General features: G+C 52.3%; 2 protein-coding genes across 9 annotated transcripts; one reads left to right on the top strand and one right to left on the bottom strand.

The window, feature by feature from the left end:
- The first annotated feature begins 135 nt into the window (after positions 1 to 135).
- On the top strand, positions 136 to 19,127 carry PGGHG (protein-glucosylgalactosylhydroxylysine glucosidase). 8 transcript variants are annotated; one of them, XM_049821368.1, is made up of 16 exons: positions 136 to 970; positions 2,980 to 3,054; positions 4,161 to 4,428; positions 4,969 to 5,179; positions 5,717 to 6,152; positions 7,242 to 7,361; positions 7,556 to 7,687; positions 8,017 to 8,128; positions 9,347 to 9,419; positions 9,929 to 10,065; positions 10,878 to 11,011; positions 11,287 to 11,382; positions 11,867 to 11,964; positions 14,579 to 14,793; positions 14,887 to 15,026; positions 15,259 to 15,785. In XM_049821368.1, the coding sequence occupies exons 3-15, from the start codon at positions 4,170 to 4,172 to the stop codon at positions 14,949 to 14,951; spliced, it is 2,088 nt and encodes a 695-aa protein (XP_049677325.1). In that variant the 5' UTR covers positions 136 to 970; positions 2,980 to 3,054; positions 4,161 to 4,169; the 3' UTR covers positions 14,952 to 15,026; positions 15,259 to 15,785. The 8 variants fall into 8 exon arrangements, with proteins under 8 accessions (XP_049677325.1, XP_049677326.1, XP_049677324.1 ...); XM_049821365.1 differs by lacking the exons at positions 136 to 970; positions 15,259 to 15,785 and adding exons at positions 995 to 2,293; positions 19,058 to 19,127; XM_049821363.1 differs by lacking the exons at positions 136 to 970; positions 15,259 to 15,785 and adding exons at positions 995 to 2,293; positions 18,639 to 18,864.
- Positions 15,939 to 18,645, bottom strand: LOC126047548 (interferon-induced transmembrane protein 5-like). The gene is made up of 2 exons (XM_049821377.1): positions 18,234 to 18,645; positions 15,939 to 17,625 (listed from the first exon to the last, which is right to left on the bottom strand). Exons 1-2 carry the CDS (start codon positions 18,408 to 18,410, stop codon positions 17,407 to 17,409), a joined length of 396 nt encoding a protein of 131 aa, XP_049677334.1. The 5' UTR covers positions 18,411 to 18,645; the 3' UTR covers positions 15,939 to 17,406.
- Positions 19,128 to 19,170: the final 43 nt, after the last annotated feature.

Genomic DNA, 19,170 nt, shown 5'->3' with positions numbered 1-19,170 from the left:
AGACATTAACTCTTTCAATCTTTCCCATGGGGTTAGCAGATTTCCCTTGAAATTCTTAGAGAAACTTGTCTGTGCCCTGACTTACTCAGAAAATCATACTGTGCAGATAAATAACGGGGGGGGGGGGGGGGGGGGAAGCCTTCAGAACCCCCCAGTGCTGGCCACAGCAAGATCAGCTACTTGGAAAGATCAGCTGTGGCAGAGTTCGAGGAGGTTTTGGCTTTGCTGTGAGAAAGGGCTTTTCTGAAAAAGAATATTTCAATTTTCCTTTAATAAAGCAAAGGAAGTAGAGTGCATGCCTGTTGGGTCAGTTGGGGGAGTGAAATGCTCTTCACCTCTGCGCTGGTGGCTGCTAGAGGAGGTACTCGCACCCCAGAGCCTTGGTGGGGTCTCCGCTCTGAAGTGTGTGGGGGGAGCCTGCCTGCTGTCTGGTGGGGTGGGTGTCCCTGCCTCTGCCATAGACTCAGCCCTTGCCTGGACCAGCTGGCGGCCGTGAAGATTAAAGAAAAGACTAAATTAAACTTGCTGTGGCAAGGTATGAGCTTAGATCCTTGAATACGAAAGGAGTAGAGCTGGGAGCAAACATCAATGCTTGGGCTCTGCCCTTTGCTGGATTTCTCCAAGGCATCTCTCAGGTATCTGCAGCAACAGCACTGACCCAGGAAGGCTCTGTTGTGCAGAGAGCATCCGCCTCTTCGTCTGCTTTCTTGGTGAATCTGGGAAGCTGGTGAGAGGAAGACCAGGAGTAGTTGACGCAGGAGAGCTCTTTGACCCTTTCCACCCCTTGTTTTGGAAAGGAAGGTGTACAGCAGCTCTTTTTCTTAACCTGGACACCTTTGCTGCTCCTCTTCTTTTTCTTCAGCTTCCTCCCTAGGTATTTTCTGGCAGGAAGGCCACTCCAGGACGTGATACCACATGTGCCCATGGAAAACCCTCTCTTTGGTCCTGTTCAGCAGCGTTGGACCCAGAGGTAGGACGAACAACATTGCCTTTATTTGTGCCCCCCATTTTCTTCCCTACAAAAGCTCATGTTTCCAGTGCAGCCTCTGACCTTCTTTCTGTTCCTTCTGACTCAGTCGATGGCTGTATCTGTTCTCTTTGGGGCTGGCAGTGGTGGGCTTGAGGCTGAATCTGGAGGGACTTGTTGCACCTCACTCAGGAGGAAGCGGTGAGGAGCCTTCACCTTTCCCAAGCAGCAGCCACCAGCAAAGAGACACAGTGTTTTTCACTGCTTCTGGACCGAGGAAACGCATTTTCACTTTCTTAATGCTGACGGCAGCTTGGCTCTAGTTGGACATTGGCTTTTCTGTGGATTTACAGAGAGGAGAACAGATGTATAATATCTATCCTGTAAATGCTGGATTGTTCAATAAGATAATCCTCCTCTCTGAGCACCAGGGCAGAGGCAGTAGGTCAGTCAGAGAGGCACAGCATCTGGCTGCAGCATTCTCCGTGCCTCCCCTGATCCATGAGGACAGGGCCACAGATCTTCCTGCCGAGAGAGGTTTGTTTCTACGAGGACCAAACATTCTGCACAGGGCAGGACAGCGAAACCACTGTGAAGCCCCTCTGACATGTTAGAGGCATGGGCAGTGCTTGATGGGGGCTGAGTAGCGAACCCTGAAGATGCTCCTGCTGCAGGCGTGTGAAAGCTGATGAGTAAAAGCTGGGGCTGCCCCACGCTTGGGCTGTGCTTGGAGATGGCTCAGAGCATGGGGAAGGGAGCAGGAAAGGCTTTGAGAGAGAAGAGACATAGGGTCAAGTAACAGGTGGATCTGGGAGCCTCCATCTTCCAGTAAGCATTGACAAGTGAGCTGGAGGCATATCTGGGATCCAGGGGGAATATTCACCTTTTGTTCCTTTGCCCCCTCTGTCTCTGAGCTTGGGTTTGTAGCACAATACTTCTGTGCTGTCCTACGCTTGCTGTGTTAGATGGGGAGTGAAAGTGTCTTTTGAGGGGCTTTCACCTCCCTTTGCTGAAGGGCATGACGTGGGGTGAATTCTGGCCGTTGCATTCAGCAGTTATGGCTTCTGCTTTTTGGCTTGCCTGCGACAGAAGGCAGCAGGATCTTTGCCAGCTCCAAATGGTCTGCAGGGAAACAGCTTGAGCCTTTGCCACGGTCAGAGGACACACGTGCAGCACTGTGACTGTCTTGAGGACTCACACTGGTCAAACTCGCTCATGGATCTCTTCGGAGAACCACGTTGCAGCAACGCAAGAGCCTGGGCATGGTCACGCCAGGGCAAAGAGCCTGCTGGGGACAGGTGCTGGGTCCAAGACGGCGTGGTCCGGGTGCGTGGCGGAGCTCAACCGAGGGAAGGAGGGGCATCTTCTTGTGTAATGGCAGGTGACCTGCCCCTCTTTGGGGACAGCATGGTAAAATGCTGCTCCATCTGTAACTGGGCTTTAGAAGCGATAGAAGTCAGGGGCTGGGAGAAGTGGGGCTGGACGCCAGCAGTACCCCTGTGGCGCGGGAAGTCAGGGCAGGGTGCTCGCTGGCACCGGTGCCGTGCCCGGAAGAGCGCGCTGCGGTGGGGACAGAGGGGTCATGGGAAGGAAGCTGGGAAAAGCGTGCCAGAACTGAAGTCTGGATCTGTTCCCTCTGAAAGCAGCCGAGGAAAAGGGTTAGAGCGTGGCTGGGGACAAAGGGCGGTTATCCCACGTAGTTCCTGCTGCGGAGGTGTGTGTGCTGTTCCTCCTGCGCTCTGGCTGGAACGCAGCCGCAGCTCTCCGCCAGAGCTGTTGCTGCATTTCTCAGGCAGCTTTTAGATGGTAAATCATCGGAGATTGGTTTTTCTTTCTCGGTTCCTCCTTTCCCAGAGCACAGGGCAGCCCCAGGATATCTGTGGTCTCTGCTGTGGGCAATGAGCTCATCTGGGCAAACACCTGCCTGTCAAGATTTTTTTTTTTTTTATTACTATTATTTTTTCTTTAAGGAGGGTGAAAAAAAAAAAGTAATTTCCTTCCTTCTTTCTCAGTTGGGCAACTTCCGTCCTTCCCCTTCCCGCACGGGAGCCCCACGGCCAGAGTTCACTCTCAGCCCTAGACCAAAGGCAAGAGCTAACCTCCTCACTTTCTGCAGCCCTTTTGTGTTTGTTTTGTTTTGTTTTGTTTTAACTTTCTTGAAGGCAGGAAGAGGATTTTTCTCACAATTCAATCTCAGACACTGCCTGGCATGAAGAAACAGAGCCAACCCCGAGAGCTGCCAGCAGCTAGCTGCTATCGGGAGGGATTTAGGGGACCACCAGCCTGGGCTGGGCATGTTCTCCCTGCTCTTGTGCCACCCCGACTGGCTTTCCAGCTCTGGTTGGAGAGTCTCTCAGTGCCTTACTTTATCATTTCTATATTATTCTAGTGCTTAGCATTGCCAGGCACCAGCTACTGCTTCCTTTTGTGAGGTGCTGTTTACATGTGTCTATATGTGTCTATATCTTTAATATATATTTGTTTATATATTGTGTATAAATATATCTTTTAATATATTTATATATGTATCTCAATGAAATAAAAAGCTCCTAGCCCAGCAAGCCAGTAACTGAAGCTGAGCTAGAGATGCAAGAGTGAGGAGGAATGCAGGGGTACAGTGAGTTGGGAGATGGGGAGCCGCTGAGGCCACAGAAGAGTGTTTAGTAGTGTCATGGAATAGTGTTGGAAGGAAGAGGAGGAAAGAAGAGGAAGGTGGCTGTGTTGTACTGGGAGAAACCGGCGAGATCCTGTCACGGAGAGGGCAGCGGAAGGGGAAAAGGGGGGGAAATTGGGGAAGCAACAAAGTCAATGAGTCGGTGAGGTTTGGGTGAGCTGGAGGAGCTGCCTTGCTTGGCTGGGAGATGGCTGGAGCAGAGAGAGAGCAAGGGAAGCTGCAAAGGAGGAAATGAGCCTGGGTGGAGGAGAGCTGCCCCAGGCACTGGGAGGAAGGCTGGGATGGAGGAAAACTGCTGGTAGTGATGGGAAGGGAGACTAAAAGAAATGGAGACCCTAGGAGTGCAACGGCGCTGGAAGCAGGCGAGCAGCCAGCTTTGCTGATGGCGGGGGTGTTACAGGCAGGTTACAGAGAGAGAAGCAGCTTGCAGCCCCTGCTTTTGGCTGGTGTCCAACATGGCCACGATCAGCCTGTCCCAATTTTGTCCGTTCAGCCCTTGTACCTGACTCTGTTCTGCAGCTCGGGTTGATGAAAATGGCCGACGGCAAAGAGGACCCTGCCGTGTTCACCTCCACTTCTCTGCCCTCAGACCCACGGCTGCTGGCTACGGTGACTAATGCTTACCTGGGCACCCGTGTGTACCGGGACATCCTCCACATCAACGGTGTGTACAACGGGGCGGTGGGAGACACACACCGTGCAGACATCCCCAGCCCCGTTAATGTTAGGATGATGGTGCCTGGTGTGGACAGCCTGGCTGAGACCTTCACCTTGAACACCCGGACGGGTAAACAGCAGAGCACGGGCAGGGATCTCCTTGTCCTGCTGCCTCCTTTCACATCTTCATCTTGGGCACCCATTGCTCTTTCCCTCTAACTGCTGGTGACCCTCTTCTAGAAGTTAAAACCCTCTTTGCCTGTGTTGGCTCTTCCACAAGGTAGCATCTTTCTTCTCCCCATTCTCTGTTTGCCTGAGTGGTGGTGTTCTTCTGAAGTCATGCGGGAGCAAGTGGCAAATTCCCCTTTTCTTGTGAGAATAAGAGCAATTTTCAGACTGTATCTCAATCCCTGCTGGAGCTAGGCTTGGCAAACACTGTTTAATCATGAAGCCTGATAAAATGTTTTATAGCACAAATCATTCCTCAGTGGCTTAGCCAGATTCAGTATGTTAACAGTGGTGTCCAGTCAAAAGCTGTGTTTGGATCTGGACTTGGGAAAGACGGTTCCTTTGTCAGTAGGAACCAGTAGATAGGGCAGAAATGGGAATCTGGGGCAGAACATCGGGACCTGATGGTTCAAAAGGCTGACGGCTCTCATTGTGCTTACAGGAACCTTCAGCCATGTGCTTCAGGCAACGGATTATGGAGCCACCCATCAGATCTATGCTCACCATTCCCTTGTCCACTTGATGGCCTTCAGCATCACCATCTGGCGATCAGCTCACACCACCCAACCCATCACGGTCCAGCTCCAGACTCCTTTTGTGCCAAAGAGCCAGGACTTGGACCTGAACCAAGGACCAGATTTCCAGGGAGCACAGTGAGTTTGGATCATGGGGGGACCTTGCCCTGAATACATCCTTCATGGGCTGTTGCACACTGCCCTGCTCACCGTTAGGAAATAAATTGCAAAAGTAAGGCTAGAGCTAGACTGAAATGGTAAGTAGCGTGGAGGCTTGTGCAAATCTGCTTCTTCCTGGCAGGTATAAACAGACCCCAAAATTAAGCATAGAAATATTTTTATTAGTTGCCACTCCAGAATTAGTACTTACCAACATGTAAAAGGGCAACAAAGGCCACAGGGACTAGATGTGATTACAAAGAGTGGAGTTTGGAGGAGATGGCCTCTGAAAATGGCTTGCTGGGATTGGGGACCATTTGTAATGCATTTCACTCTCCTGCACTTTGGGGGTGGGACAGCAGCTGAGCTGAAGCTTGGGGACAAAGGAGCTTCCACCCTGGGTGGGAATGGGAGCCTGATACCTGCAGCTGGGTGAGGTCCCCTCTACGTGGGTGGACGTGATGGAGTCCCACCTACTCTGCTCTCTCTTCCCTGGTTGCTTGATGTCTCCCACAGATACGTCTACGGGAAGACGCTGGTTCCTGAGGTGGAGGGGGGACCCTGTCCCACAGTTCACATGCTCTGGACTCCCGTGCCGCAAACCTTGACATTGCGCGGGGAGGAGCGGGAGCGATCCTGGGAGTTCCTGGTGGCCGTGGCTGAGAGTGAAGAGGAGGCGAAGAGGAGCTACAGTGAAGGGCTCGCCCTCATCGCTGCTGGCTCCCTGCACTCCTCCCACGTCCACGCATGGGCCATGCTGTGGCGAGGCTGCTGCATAGACCTGGATGGACCTCTGCCTTTGAGGCAGGCCCTCTACGGGTGTCTCTACTACCTGCTGAGTGCCATCCCGCCCCGGGGAAACCCAGGCTTCCTCTTCCACGGCATCAGCCCTGGTGGCTTGTCCAATGGCACTCAGGGCGAGGACTACTGGGGGCACGTCTTCTGGGACCAGGTGGGTGGAGGTCATGCTGGCTGGTAACCTGGGGGCTTTGTACAGTGACTGGGATGGAGAAGGACTCAGCAGGAGACGGCTTTCTCCTTACCCCCAAGTAGGGGTACCTTGGCACCAGCCTCTTGTTAGAGAGCATCCTCCTGCTCCTTTTGTAATGGCTGCCCAGACCCAGCTTGGTCCCTGGAGTTACTTATCTGGGTTGTCCTCTAAATCAAAGGCAAATTGCCAAAATTGAAGCTAGGTGCCTGGGGCTGCTGCCTAGCCAGTGAGGGCGAGGGGCCAGGAGAGACCCCACCCCAGGGCAGACCCCTTCCCAAGCTGAGGCATGGGGCTAAGATAGTTCAGGTTGCTCACTCAAGGGAGCTTCAGTGACCAGCTTAGAGCACGGCCACCAACTTTTAGCTGTTTAAAATAAAGCAAGTTGAAACCTGCCCTTCTCCTTCCTGCTTTGGTGGCATCAGCGAGACCTATTGTGCCTGAACCACTGAAAAAACAGAAATGTTTTCTGTGATGGGGTCATTCAGCTTTTAAACGTATGTTTGGTGTGTACTCGATAAACCGGCTGGGCTGGGTGGCTTTGCCTCAGCCAGGGGCTGCGATCTGCTCTCGGAGCAACCACTGCGACTGGGTGCACAGTTCTGCAGCTGAAAAACCATTGCACGGGGTGAGCAGGAGACACTGCTGGGTGGTGTTGAGGCTCCTGTGCTAAACCTAGTCTGGTCTTTCAGTGGGCAAGGGCTTCTCAGTCCTGTGGACCTTGTGTGCTTTCTTCCTGGTGATGCATGTGGTTTTGACCCTCTCCAGAGCTTCTGGCTTTGGAGGACTCCTGCCTCCCTTCTCTTGCATGATGAGAGGGAGGTCCTGCTGAGATCATCCTAGGGAGATACCAGAGAGCAGCAGGCATGGGCAGAAGCAGTCCCTTGTGGATTTATCCCTTTTAATAAGCCCACGGGACAGCACCTTTAAGTAGTGGCAAAATCACAGTCAGAGCATTTGGCATGGGGGTGGACTTGAAGGATGAAACTGGTGGGAGCATTTGGGTGCCCCATCAGGCAATCCCACCACCTTGCCTTTCTTGGATGTTTCCAGGACACCTGGATGTTCCCAAACATTCTGCTGTTTTATCCTGAAGCTGCCAGAGCCATCCTGGAGTACCGGATTCGCACACTGGAAGGGGCCATACGCAATGCACAGGAGCAAGGCTACAAGGTGGGGACAGAGATGTTGGGCTGAGGGCAATGCAACCCAGCCACTGCCACCCGGGAGGACAGCTGGGCTTTGCTCTTCATCTCTGGCTCTAGTTTCAGCCAGGGGCTGTGAGCAGGGCATTGCCCACAGGTGGTGGACAGGGGAGAGCATCTCAAGATGTTGTGCTCAGCTGCCTCATGGATGTCTTCTGGCAGGGTGCTAAGTTCCCATGGGAGAGTGCAGCCACTGGCCGGGAAGTCTGCCCTGAAGAGATCTATGGAGCCCAAGAAATCCATGTCACTGGGGATGTTTTGATGGCCTTTGAGCAGTATTATTGCACCACGCAGGTAAAGGGAGTGTGTGCCACCTGCATGGCCCAGTGGCAAGGCCTGCAGGGCATCTGGTGACTGTCACTGTCCCTTTCCAGAGAAACTCTGCTGTTGTCTGCTCCTGTCAGAATTGCTGGTAGCCCCCCAGGGTCCCTTCTTCAGCCCTGCCTCCTCTGCCCTTGCTCCTCATGGGTGGCTCAGAATCCTGTCGCCTCAATCCAGGCCAGTTTTCTGACTTTTTCTCCTGCTACATCCATCTCCTTAGAGCTCTTGTCCTTCTGCTGAGTTTGGGTCTGGTTGGGTCTCCTTCATGTGCCTGTTTTTCCTCTGACTTTGGCTCCCTCCAGGACCAGAAGCTGTTCAGGGAGGCTGGAGGCTGGAAGCTGGTGGATGCTGTGGCTCAGTACTGGTGCAGCAGGATGGTATGGAGCGAGGAGGAACAATGCTACCACATCAAAGGTACTTCTGCAACTGCCAGACCTGTTTGTAGGGAAGGGGTTTTTGTGAGCAGAGGCTCGGAGCCCCTCCAGTCAGACCTGGCCGGGAATGCATGGGTTCTTCAGACTCTGGCCCTCTAGAACATCTCCTAGATAATGTTTGTGTCTGTACGAACACAGGGCAAGATGCTTGGCTCTTGTCCAATGCCATGGTATTGGTTGTTTTTTCTTTCAACCCCTTGCCACTCCTAGGACATGATGTCTAAATGTCTCCTTCCATAGTGGTACCAGTGCCACAAGCATGGGTGCCTTCAATCTGCTGTTGTGACTGGTGGCACTTAGAGAAAACAGAGTGCAAGGGCTTTAGAGAGGAAGGGCTTTTCCAAGTCTTTTCTAGGAGACCTGAGTTTAAATCCCCCAGAGAATCTGCAGGAGTTTAATCCCTTGAAGGACATCTGGTGCTGTTGGTGCAGAACAAGTACAACCGCTGATATGTCTGGCAGGGCAAAGGGTGTCTCCCCAGGCAGCAATCCTGCTGAAGCAACATGTTAACGAGTGCAAGTTACCAGTGATGGGCTGCTTCTGAAAGGGGACGCTGAGGAAGAAAATGAGAAGTGAAGATGTGTTTGTGGGAGGAGGTGCTGGAGGAGAAGGCTGGGTTAGAACAAAGGGGTCTCGATGAAAATGGGGTGATCAGAGCTAGAAGAACCCCTAGGGTTACTGCAGGCTGGCTCTTGGTGCAAAGATCCTCGGAGACAGCCCCAGTGCCCCCAAACAAGTCACATATTTAATTGTCTATTTTCCATGTTTCTCTTGGGAAGTGGCCATCTCTCTTCCTGGGGACAATCTGCACAAAAGTAGCAAAGGAAGGAGCTGAGCGTGTAGCTAGGGAAAGATTTAATGACTTGATTGAATGACTTGAAAGAATTTATAAGTCACCTTGCCTGTGAAGTGAGGGAGATGCCCTCAGATTGAGGTATCAACTGCCCATCAGCCAAAGCTATAAGCCAAGTTGCTTCTCCTTCACAACAAGCATCACTTACATTCTCCTCTATTGAGCATTGCACCAAGATCACTGTGGGATCCTGCCAGAGGCAGAGGCAACACCTTGCCAAGTGGGCAGGTGTCCCTGCAACAGGAGAGCTTCCCTTCGTTGTGCCACCTCCCTGAGGAGGGGCACAAAGCCATGCCAAACCTTGGGTTTGCTGCAGTGTCAAGTGTCCCCTTCCTCTTTCTCCAGGTGTCATGCCCCCAGATGAGTATCATTACCAGGTTGATAACTCTGTTTACACCAACGCCGTGGCCCAGCGGAGGTAACGCGCATGCCTTGTTGAAGCACTGGCTCATCTCTCTTCTTTTCTGCCTAGCAATATGGCAGGGGTAGGAGGCAGGAGGGCTCCCACGTGGGATACTCCTTTCCTCTCTTCACATACCTCTACCCGAGCTCGTCTCCTTTGCCTGCCTTTGCAGTCAGCAGAAAGAAGTAGGTGGTCCCATGGTTGTTCGTCTGACCTGTTTCAGGTGTCTGCATGAGACTGAGAGGGATTCCACTTCACAGGAGGGTTTCTCTCCCTGCATTTTATGAGGTGTCTATACAATTAGCCAGCTGGAGACATCTAAAGCTAGAGGAATGGACTCCCAACTCCAGCAATGAAAGCTATTACCCCGAGCTTAAACTTTGACCCATGTTCTTTCAGACTAGCTGTTTCTTTGCAGTTATGGCTCAATTAGTTCTTTCTGTTCCCTTTCTTCTCTTCCCCTCTCTGAGGCGGTCACAGGCACCCATGCCTGACATAAAGCATTGTTCCTTGCTTCTTTTCAGCTTAAATTTTGCAGCTGATATTGCTCGGGACTTCTTGATCCCTGTGCCAGAGGAGTGGGTGGACTGTGCCAAGAAAATCAAAGTGCCCTTTGATGCAGAGAAGAAATATCATCCCGAGTACGATGGTTACAGCCCAGGTGAGCGGAGAGGCAGCAGCAGAGCTTTGAATTGGCCACTGCTTTGCTTTGTAAGTCTGCAAGAAGTGGGGACTCTGACTTTTTCAGAGGGGAACCGTGGCTGAATGGTTGGCCGAAGTAAAAATCTCTAGTGTTGCTCTCCCAAGTGCAGCATTTGGGTTGCCAGTGTGAAGAGCCTGGCTCGTAGATGTTTTTTCTGCCTCTTGGCAGATCATTTCTCATTAGTGGGCTCATAAGATTAGGAAATTTGAGAACACAGAGAGTAGGAAGAGACTTTTAGTACTAGGCTGCGATGACATGGTTGCTATGAAGCCATTGCTGACAGTTAGGTCTATCTTTCCAAGGCCAAGTGCCATGTGTTGTCCTTCCAGCACCCCTGGGCCCTCTGGAAGTGAAGGGGCCGGTTCCAGTAGAAATGCATACCCAGTTTAGTGCCCCTTTTCTCACAGTTAGAGGCAGGGTAATGTGGGTGCATAGCGTCGTGGGAGCTATTTCTTTGCACATGACATTTAGGTGACAGCAGTCTGGTGCCATCATGTTAGGGCTGTGCCAGCGTCCTGCCTTGACACAGCTTCCAGTAAACATGGCACCAGGGACAAACCATAAGCTGCTGTTCTAGTCTGCCTTTAGCAAGGCAGCAAGGAGTTATCCTCCCTGCAGCTCCACTACCTTCCCCCTGTTGATGTGGCCTTTGTTGTTCTAAGTTTATGATTCTGTGTGAGTCAGGTTTGTTCAGCGTATGAATAAATAGACAATCAGTCTGCCATTTACTCCCAGCTGGCATACGTGGTCTCACCAACTCCTTTTCCCAGGTGAGCCTGTGAAACAAGCTGACGTTGTCTTGCTTGGATTCCCACTGATGCACCCCATGAGCTCTGAAGTCCGGAGAAATGACCTGGAGATGTATGAACCCATCACTGAGATGGATGGGCCAGCCATGACCTGGGTAAGGAGAGGAGCAAAGCCTAAGGTGTGGGATTCATCCACGAGGTGGTTGTTTCCGTCTGAGTTAGCCACTGCCAGCCCCATCAGTGGGCACGATTTTTCAGACCCGCTTTAAACTCTAAGGGATCGTGGACAGTGCAGAGCTAGAGACGTGTGCTGCACATGTCTGCTCTGGGCCAGAAGGGTGCCAGTTGTGGTGTCACTCTGGAGCCTTTGCTGTATTGTCACCCCTGGGGGAGACAGGAGCTGGTGAAAGGCCTTTTTTCTCTCCTGCAGAGCATGTTTGCAGTGGGCTGGCTGGAGCTAAAGGAGGTGCAGAGAGCCCAGAGCCAACTGAACAAGTGTTTCAGCAACATCACAGAGCCCTTCAAGGTTAGCTGTGTGTCGTGTCACGGGTACTTCCCTTGTGACAAACACCTCTTGTTTCTGTCTTGCCTGTTCCTAAGGAGGTCACGTCACACAGAGATATCACTTGGACTGGAGCCTGTGCTGACTGCATGTGGGGTCACTACGTTATTGTTATATTAACTAGGTAGTTGCACGCTCTGTCTCTTCTCTGTATGCTTCTGAAGAGCAGTAAGGAGGCATCTGCTTCCTACCAGGCAATACAAAGCCAAGGGTCAGTATCATGCTCGCCCCAGGCTTCCTTCTGCTTGCTAGGGATGGCAAAGGGAATGGCGATGGTGGTATTTAGAGGTGCATCAGAGCCCACCCACCGCCTCAGGCCAGGATGGGCATGGTCATTGCAACACCCCACATATGTGACAGTGCCAATGATAAGCATATTCAAATCCACAAAACTGTATGAAAAGTCCCAATGCAACTCTTGAGTCATTTCTTTCTCTTGCTGGAGCAGATCTGGGTGGAGAACTCGGATGGGTCAGGAGCTGTGAACTTCTTGACTGGGATGGGTGGATTCTTGCAAGCTGTCCTCTTTGGCTACACAGGGTTCAGGTGAGCCCCTATGTTATGTTACATCTAGCAAGTACGTGTCACTCGAAACCTTACTGTTTAGCTGGAGCAATGTGGTTTTACTTATGAAAAAGAAGGGAACTTGCAACATCCAGAATATCCTCCAAAACTCCCAGCAGGTAACAAACAAACAGGAATGTCAATGATCCCGGATGAACTGTGGATACTGGAGACAGTTAGTCACTGGTGGAGAACAGGGTGGAGTTATCAGAAATGATAAGCTTTGGTCCATTTCTCCTCCAGCTATGTCAGTGTTGAAAGCTATTGGCTTCAAAAGGAGTCAAAGCTAGGCCAACACTGAGCTCTTCAACACTAGTTGACACCCTCAGTGAAGAGGGACATCACTGTATGATCTCGGGATTGTGGGTAGCCTGTATCATTTTGATGTCTGCATGTCAGAAACACATCCAGACCTGCCTGCTCCATAGGTGGTTGTAGCTTTGGTTTCTTCACAAAGTGTGGATGAAGCTTAAAGACTATGATCCGCCAATTACATTGGCCTTTTCGTTAACTAATTGAAGAGAAAGTCTGTACAAGCACCTTGCAGGCAAATACAGGACTTCTTAATACACTGTGGCCTTTCTAAGCAGACCTTTGTAAATGGAGACCCCAGTCCTCTACCACGGCACTGATCTGCCATAGGCCTAGTCCCACTTTAAAGGCAGGAAACAGATTCAGAACTGGTAAGCGACTCTCTCCGGGTCACTTGATGAGTTAGTTGCACAATTGAGAAGCTAAATGAAGTCTGTCCTCAGGCTTAGCTTTAACATCATCCCATCTCCTTTGGATGTGGTGTGGAAAGACCTTCTACAGCCCCTCTGAAGCAATCTGACATCTGCACACATGTGGCTCTGCAAGCCTCTGTGGAGGAAAGTGCTCAGCTGGCATCGCCACAGCATTAAAATATCTTAGAAAAAACATTAAGCTATTCATATAATTTCAAACCTGTGTCTAGTATCCAAAGCAGCCCGGTGGTTTCAACCCTGAAGCAATGGGCTCTTGAGCATATTCTTAGTTTAATTGAGGATGGATCAAACTGACAAGCCTTTTGATTTCCATTGAAACCTTCTAGTACTAACTATGTGGTTTTACTCCATGTGTGTGGCCAGAAGCTGCTGAGAAACCCACCAGTTTCTTGGTGGAGCTGGGTGTGAGCTACCATATTCCCAGCTGAAAACCTCAATCTCAGTTTTTGCAAAGCTCGAAGGTCTTCAGATGCTCTGTGTGTCAGGTTGGGCCCCTCTTGGCACAGGCTTAAACCACAGGCTTTGGGGCTCCAGCCAAATTTCCGCAGATGTTGAGATGACATTTATGCAGCCCTCAAGGCTGCGCTCTTGCCTTGCCCATTGTAAGCCACAGAGCCTGGCTGGCGCATTGGCCTGCCCCTGAGGCTCTCCAGTCTTTTGAGCCTCTCTTGAATCCTCTCCAGTCTGTTGAGCCCTCTCAACAGGCTGGAGGTTATGGTCAAGAGCTCTCCTGTGTCAAGATTTGAGTAGGAGATAAGTGGCCATTGTCTCTTCTCACCCAAAGCCAAAACACACAAATGGGCTCTGCTTGACTTTGGGTAAAGTCTTAGAGAAAGGATTCAAGCTGTTTGCTTGATTTTTATCTTTCAGTGAAGGAGGACGTATAGTGGTGCTGAGTTTAAAGCCTTTGAAACCAGTGGGAGTGGGAGCTGATGTGGGTTTCTGAAGGTCACCTTGCCAACGCGCTTTGGTCACAGCCCAGAGAGCAAGTGAAAACCGAGCTGTGTGGACGCATCTTTGTTGAGGTGGCAAATTACAGAGGAGAGGGACAGTGCTAGTGGTCAGGCGTGTCTCGTGATTTAATTGAGCAGTGCTTCCAGGAGCATCTCACCAGGCGTGAGGCGAGCTCCCACCATCTCTTCGCTAGCATCATACAGCTTTCAGAGCAACAGCAGGTGAGAACAGATACCTGCTGCTAGATGCTTGGGCTAAAGCTAAACTTGCATCCTAAAAATCCCAGCTACAGCCATCTCCTGAGCTCCTTATGTGGCTGGAGTTTAGTTCCAGTACGTGGCCCAGAGCCTGCGCCCCTAGGTTCGTGTGACCAGATTTCAATGGCAATTCCTGCTTGGGGTCCATGGGCACCTCTGCTTGTTCCTGTGCTCCATTCCCCTCCCTGTCTCAGAGCAGGGCATTCCTGAAGTTCTGCCAGCATAGTTGCTGCTGAAGCCAACCTCTGAACTGGAGCGGGGAACTGGAGCCGCATTGGAAGAAAAAAAAATTTTTTTTTCTCTTTTTCATTAAAAAAAAAAATAAAAAATCCAACCTAATGGAAATCACAGACCCCAGCTGAGGAACTGGAAAGGGGACAGGAACGCCTTAGGGTGCTGGGCTGAGTAATCATGGCCCGAGTAGCTCTTCACCACATGCTTCATCCGTGTGTTTGGGATTTGCCTGGAGATCCTTGGGATACACCAAGGACTCCTTCTGCCTGCAGAGACACGGAGTAACGGGAGGGGCATCTGGGATGTATGAGGCTGTGCTGCCTGTGGAGGTGACCGACCCCACAAAGCTCCATTCCTTTCTGGCCACCCTTTGTTCCCACTGCTGACGTGCTCCTGCCTTTTCAGGATCACAAGGTCCAGCCTCCGCTTCAACCCTGCCCTTCCCAATGACATCAACAAGTTGAACGTCACCGGTGTCTCCTACTTTGGCAACAAACTGAAGTTCACCATCGCCAAAGAAGAGATCAGGATCAAAGTGATAGAGTCTCACCAGGACCCTCTGGCACCTCCCCTGGAAGCTGTGCTGGAGGAGTCGGGGCAGCGGTTTCCCCTGCATGAAGGTACGGTGTCATCACCTGGGTCTGCTTCCTAAAATAAAGACAATTTAGGGAGAAACCATTCCCATATCTCACATGGGTTGTTTTTTATTGTAGGGCAGAGCATCTCTATCCCCATGGCGGCCGGCTGGATTCAGAAGTCATCCACTGAGATATTTTAAACCTTGGCTGATCCAGGTTTTACCCACCAGAGAAGCAGAAACAAGTTGAAGAGTGGATGTCAGCAGAAGGGGAAGGTAAAGGTGGGGTGGAAGGGGGCAGTCCTAGGCTGTGCCATAAACCCTTTGCCCCCATGGGACTGTGTGCACTGTCTGTCTTTGTGGCCCTGGGGAGGGGGGGGTGGACTCGGCGTTCTCGCTGTGGCTGGCGTGGCAGCAGCTCCCTGAGGGATGCTGAGCATCTTTGTGCCAGGCGGCGCTGAGCCCCCTGACTCCCATTCACATGCCTTCAACATCTGTCATTTAACAGAGGAGACAACATCAAGCCTGAAAGTGACTGCGTTAAACCAGTTTTCTAAACACCCATGACTTGCAGATGTTGAAAGCATAAACGTTTATAAGGATGCCCCAAACTGAATGGATCTGTATTTAGTCCAGCCTGTACAGGCACTGTGTCCCAGCTCCTCCGGCATGTCCTGGCTTGGTCCTCACCTTCTCCCAGCCACCTGCATCACTCCGGGGGCTCAAAGGGCTGTGGAGGCTCAGCCAGTGCTGCTTTGCCATGTCAGTCCCACCTGCCAGCGAGCAGAAAGAGGAGGATCCCTCGGCTGCAACGCACAGAAGCCTCTGGGGTTTTCAATACACCCCAAATCCTGCTGAGCCCCCTAAATGAGAAACTCGGTAAAGGCAGCATGGGGCAGCAGGCAGCGTGGCAGGGTGGATGGAAGTAAGGCTGGAGCTGAGTGTTACTTTGGCACTAATGTTAGTCACAAAATACACAGCCAAAAGCATTTTAGCCCCATTGGGGCAGCACACAGCTCCTTTTCTTTTGAGTTATTTGGCATATGAAATCCCTATTGTGTTATCTACATTATCATCTCTCTTTTTAAGCAGTTTTGGAGTTAAAGCCCTTCTAACTTGACATTTGAAGGGCTATAGGAAGCCCAGGCATCAGTTATCATTAATATTATGTCAGATGATAAGTGCAGTGTTTTTCTGGGGTCTGAGCAGAGTCCTCCTCCTCCTCCGGCTAAGCAGCCTCAGGGCAAGCACAGACCTGCTGTGTATTTGTTAAAGGCATTTTTGGTGTCCTAGAAAGCCCCGAGGGAGAGAAGGAGAAGGGCTGTGCCCATGTACACATGCAAATGGGGGCCATGATGCTCCCCCCAACAAGCAGCTTGCACTTCGCAGCGTTGTCCCCTCCTGCATCCCCCTTCCTGGGGGTGGGTTTGGTGCCTTGTTTCCCAGCCCCAAGCCTTTGCTAGAGCAGACATGGGTCAAAGCGAGGGGATGTCAAAGGCATTCCCTGCCCTGCCAGGGTCTGTACTTTCTCAAAAAAACCCAGGAACCTCAGCTGAATCCCACGGAGTTTATAAAAAGCCCTGCGGCCACTCCCTGCTACAGGCAGCATGTGGGAATGCTTAGGGAAGGAGCAAAGTGACTCCCCACCTTATAATTATGCTGGCTTGCCATCAGGCCTTGTCAAAAGTGACCCAACCCCTAATTAGCAGCAGTCCTCAGCAGCAGGGCAGGACAAAGGGACCCCTCCATTCCCTTGCCCCTGATAACAGCTCTGTGGGCTGCACCTGGATTTGGATTTTGATGGGGCTGGGGATAAATCTCAGCTCTGAGCTGCGTCTCAGATGGTGTTGAAAGGGGTCTCCCCTCCCCCAAAAAAGGCATCCTTTTAGTCCAGTTGCCAAAATGAGCTGGCTCTGGTCCAGGGAGGGCAATAGGGAGGGATAGCAGAGAGCAATGGGGTTGCGTCCTGCGCTCATCCCCTCTGTCCTTGCCTGGGGACCTGCTCAGGGACATCTGCTTTACTGCAATGAGTTTGCAAGTCTCAGCTCCCCTTGGAGGGGATGACATCTCATCTGCTTGAGCATGTCCCCACAGGGCCAAGAAACTTTTCTGCTTCTTTCCCCTTGTCAGTCGCTGGGTGGCTCTAAGGCTCACGGAGATTATTACTTCTCTTGGCTGCGAAGAGCACGATCGGAGTGGCAAAGCTGTATTTATATTATTCCTTTAGCACCCCCCCCTGCACTGCACACAGGCACGCAGAAGATTCGTGATGTGTGAAATGGTTTAATGATTTAAATAGTAATCACCAAAGCTGGAGGGATGCTGTGTTCCATACAGGATAAAAGGAGTTAAAACACCACGGTAAACCAAAATAAGTGAGCTGCCCCAAGAAGCGTGGCCAGGAGCCGGGGTTGGGCACCGCAGGGCTAGGAGTGCTGGACCAGGCAGGGGAGGGTGAGGCAAGATGCAACGGTGTAGGAGAAGCTTGTGGGGCTGCCTCCCCCCCAGCCACACGCTGCCCGGTGGGCATGAAAGCTTGCGGACGTGGTCCTGGGGGGCAGAGATGGGTGGTGGCAGGGTTATGCTGGACCAGTGGTCTTTTTGGGGGGGGCCACCAGCCATGCGAAGGAATTTCTATAAGCCCATTGCCCGCCGGTCACTTGTCCTCATCGTCGCTCCCACTGAACTGGTAGGTGAAGAAGCCAACAGACTCCTGGGCGAGCTTGGAGAGGTGGATGACACCCGTGATGACCAGGGCGGCGAGCAGCAGCGGCAGCACCATGCTCCCCGCCGTGGCCAGGGCATTGTAGCACCGGGCCTTGGAGCTGAAGCGCCGAGCGGCTTCCACGTCCCCGGACACTTTCCGGTCCCGTGCCTGCAACAGCCGAGAGACGGGGCAGCAGTGCCTGGGCTGCCTGCAGCTCCCTCCCTGTGCCTCCCCCCAGCCCTGCTACGTGGCTTTGGCCCTCTTGCAGCCTGCAATTTAGTCCGCACCGGCTCTACATGGTCCTGCTCCCCTCTCACCCCGCTTTCTTTGCCGCTGGGACTTTCCCTTCTGCATCTTTCAGAGCCTCACTGGCTCCAGCTCTTGCTTGCCCCCGTCTTTCCACCCTGGTCCAGTCCAGCTGGAGCTGCTCCTGCCAGATGGCAGGTGGAGGGGCCGGGGGCATCATGGCCCCCCAACACCCTCTAGGAAGAAGGGGTTGGTCCTCTGGCAGTGGCAGGAGGCTGTGGTTATCCAGGCCATCTCACAGCCTCGTTAATAGGTGGCAGGAAAAATGGGGGGGCTTTACCAGGTGCTGGTGTCAGCTGCAACCAGCCTCTTGAGGGTGGTGGGCTCTTGTCCCCTGCCCCAGCCCTCCCAGGTAGTTATTTCAGATGCTCTATGCCTCCTTGGGAAGTCCATCCCTTGGCACCAACGTGGGGAGGGCTCCCAGGTGACCCTAAACATTCAAGTCTCCCATCCCCGCTCGGTGCCCCTACCTTGACGGAGAAGGCGAGCGCCACAAAGCCGAGGCAGCAGAAGTTCATGTAGATGGTGTTGAAGATGGACCAGATGAGGTGGTCGCGGGGGGGCGAGGAGATGAGGATGGTCGGAGACGGCTCCCGCTTGTGGGACGGCGCGGGCAGGTAGTCCTCCCGTGGGTAGGAGGTGTCCATGGCCACGGAGAGGGGCACGCTGCGATTCTCCTGCTCCAGCAGCCTGGCTGGGGGAGTGGGACAGGGCGTCCCGTTTATATAGTCCTTGTCTATGGCACGGCCTCATCTCCTCTATATATAAACCCGAGAAATTACAGCCCTCCCCGGGCTGTGGTTATCAGACATGCTTGGCTGGGAGCTAGGAGAAACAAACTTGGTTTTGCAAGCCTACACGCTTTTTATATCCAGCCTTCCTCCTGCGATGAGGAGCACAGACAGTTCCAGCATCACCAAAGGAGAGGCCGAGCGCCTGAGGAGGACCATCAGAATGGAGCCATGGGATGACTTCGAAGCCAAGTGACTGTCACTCCGAGGGGCTGATATGAGAGAGACCCTTGGTGCTGGGACCTCTGGCTGCGCTAGCTCGCACCAATACTTTCAGCCCAATCCCTCCAGGTGGTCTTGGCTGGGAAGACCCCTCGTTTGCAGCATGTTCGGGCTGTTGGATGCATTAAATGGCAACTTAATACCAAAATCTGGAAAAGCTACTTCTACAGGATTCCCTGGAGGCTAGAGGAGATGGGGCTGTGTAGTGGAATGGGGTGTGTACAGCCAGAAAAACACGGAGGGGGTGTTTTTTTTTCTTTCCTTCTTCTGCTATGCCTCAGCATTTATGAAGAAACTTATCTGGATCGGGACTGGAAGATCTCTGCACCGTGGTGGGGATAGAAGCAGAGAGCTGTGGAGCTGGCGGCAGGAGCAGGAGGAGGCTGCCCTGAAG

The sequence above is a fragment of the Accipiter gentilis genome, chromosome 17, assembly GCF_929443795.1.
Source record: "Accipiter gentilis chromosome 17, bAccGen1.1, whole genome shotgun sequence".
Taxonomy (NCBI): Eukaryota; Metazoa; Chordata; class Aves; order Accipitriformes; family Accipitridae; genus Astur; species Astur gentilis.
Note: the sequence above shows the minus strand (reverse complement) of the source record. Positions and strands in the feature narration are given on the sequence as shown.

What these genes read in the sequence shown, in the direction of transcription:
- PGGHG (XM_049821365.1), top strand. Translation starts at nt 2,183, where the DNA reads ATGGATCTCTTCGGAGAACCACGTTGCAGCAACGCAAGAGCCTGGGCA. An exon ending in CACCTTGAACACCCGGACGG is followed by an intron (nt 4,429 to 4,968) that starts GTAAACAGCAGA and finishes TTGTGCTTACAG; the next exon opens with GAACCTTCAGCCATGTGCTT. An exon ending in AGTATTATTGCACCACGCAG is followed by an intron (nt 7,688 to 8,016) that starts GTAAAGGGAGTG and finishes GGCTCCCTCCAG; the next exon opens with GACCAGAAGCTGTTCAGGGA.
- LOC126047548 (XM_049821377.1), bottom strand. Translation starts at nt 18,410, where the DNA reads ATGGACACCTCCTACCCACGGGAGGACTACCTGCCCGCGCCGTCCCAC. An exon ending in CGCTCGCCTTCTCCGTCAAG is followed by an intron (nt 17,626 to 18,233) that starts GTAGGGGCACCG and finishes CGGCTGTTGCAG; the next exon opens with GCACGGGACCGGAAAGTGTC.